Source organism: Diplotaxodon limnothrissa, linkage group LG17, assembly GCF_057381915.1.
Source record: "Diplotaxodon limnothrissa isolate DT_005_m linkage group LG17, D_limnothrissa_male_GT1.1, whole genome shotgun sequence".
NCBI classification, from domain to species: domain Eukaryota; kingdom Metazoa; phylum Chordata; class Actinopteri; order Cichliformes; family Cichlidae; genus Diplotaxodon; species Diplotaxodon limnothrissa.
Genome location: NC_140612.1, coordinates 20,542,789 through 20,543,303, shown reverse-complemented (window position 1 = coordinate 20,543,303; position 515 = coordinate 20,542,789). Strand labels below are relative to the sequence as shown.

Genomic DNA, 515 nt, shown 5'->3' with positions numbered 1-515 from the left:
AGGCTCTTAATGGAAGACTGGAGGACTGCAGTCTTATCTCTGCTGTATTACGTTTACTCCCCCCCCCCCCCATTCTGTTTGCCAGTGTTCTTTATACAGTAGTCAGAAATAATTCTTTGATATGTTTTTTTCTTTCAGTTTTTGTTTTGCTTCCTGTTATTAAGTTCATGAGAACTAAAGCATGTTTTTTTTTCTAACTGCATGTGTTTTATGAGGTCTTACTATAGATGTGAGGGTTTGTCCTCAGAGAAGCCTTTTGTGTTTCACTTCTGCGTCTTCCTGAATTCACATTCACTCTGTGTGTTCACAAACGGCAGAAAAGCTGCACATTCTTACACTCTGGGTTACAACCTCACTGCATCACCTCTAAAAATTGAAGATGGGGAAAATTAATGGATGTCTCAAGTGCATTTTTGTCTTCTTCAATGTGCTTTTTGCAGTAAGTGGAATCTTTATTTTTTTGTTTTTAGGATTTCATTTTGATGATTGATTTATTGATTTTTGTTATTATTTAT

The 515-nt window shown here is 35.7% G+C and overlaps 1 protein-coding gene across 1 annotated transcript in view; it reads left to right on the top strand.

Moving 5' to 3' along the window:
- The first annotated feature begins 379 nt into the window (after positions 1-379).
- Positions 380-515, top strand: part of LOC146614929 (tetraspanin-8-like) — a 17,593-nt gene continuing 17,457 nt past the window's right edge. Inside the window, exon 1 of the mRNA XM_085376399.1 lies at positions 380-439. Coding sequence (XP_085232525.1) covers positions 380-439 — 60 coding nt within the window. The remainder of the gene's footprint in view (positions 440-515) is intronic.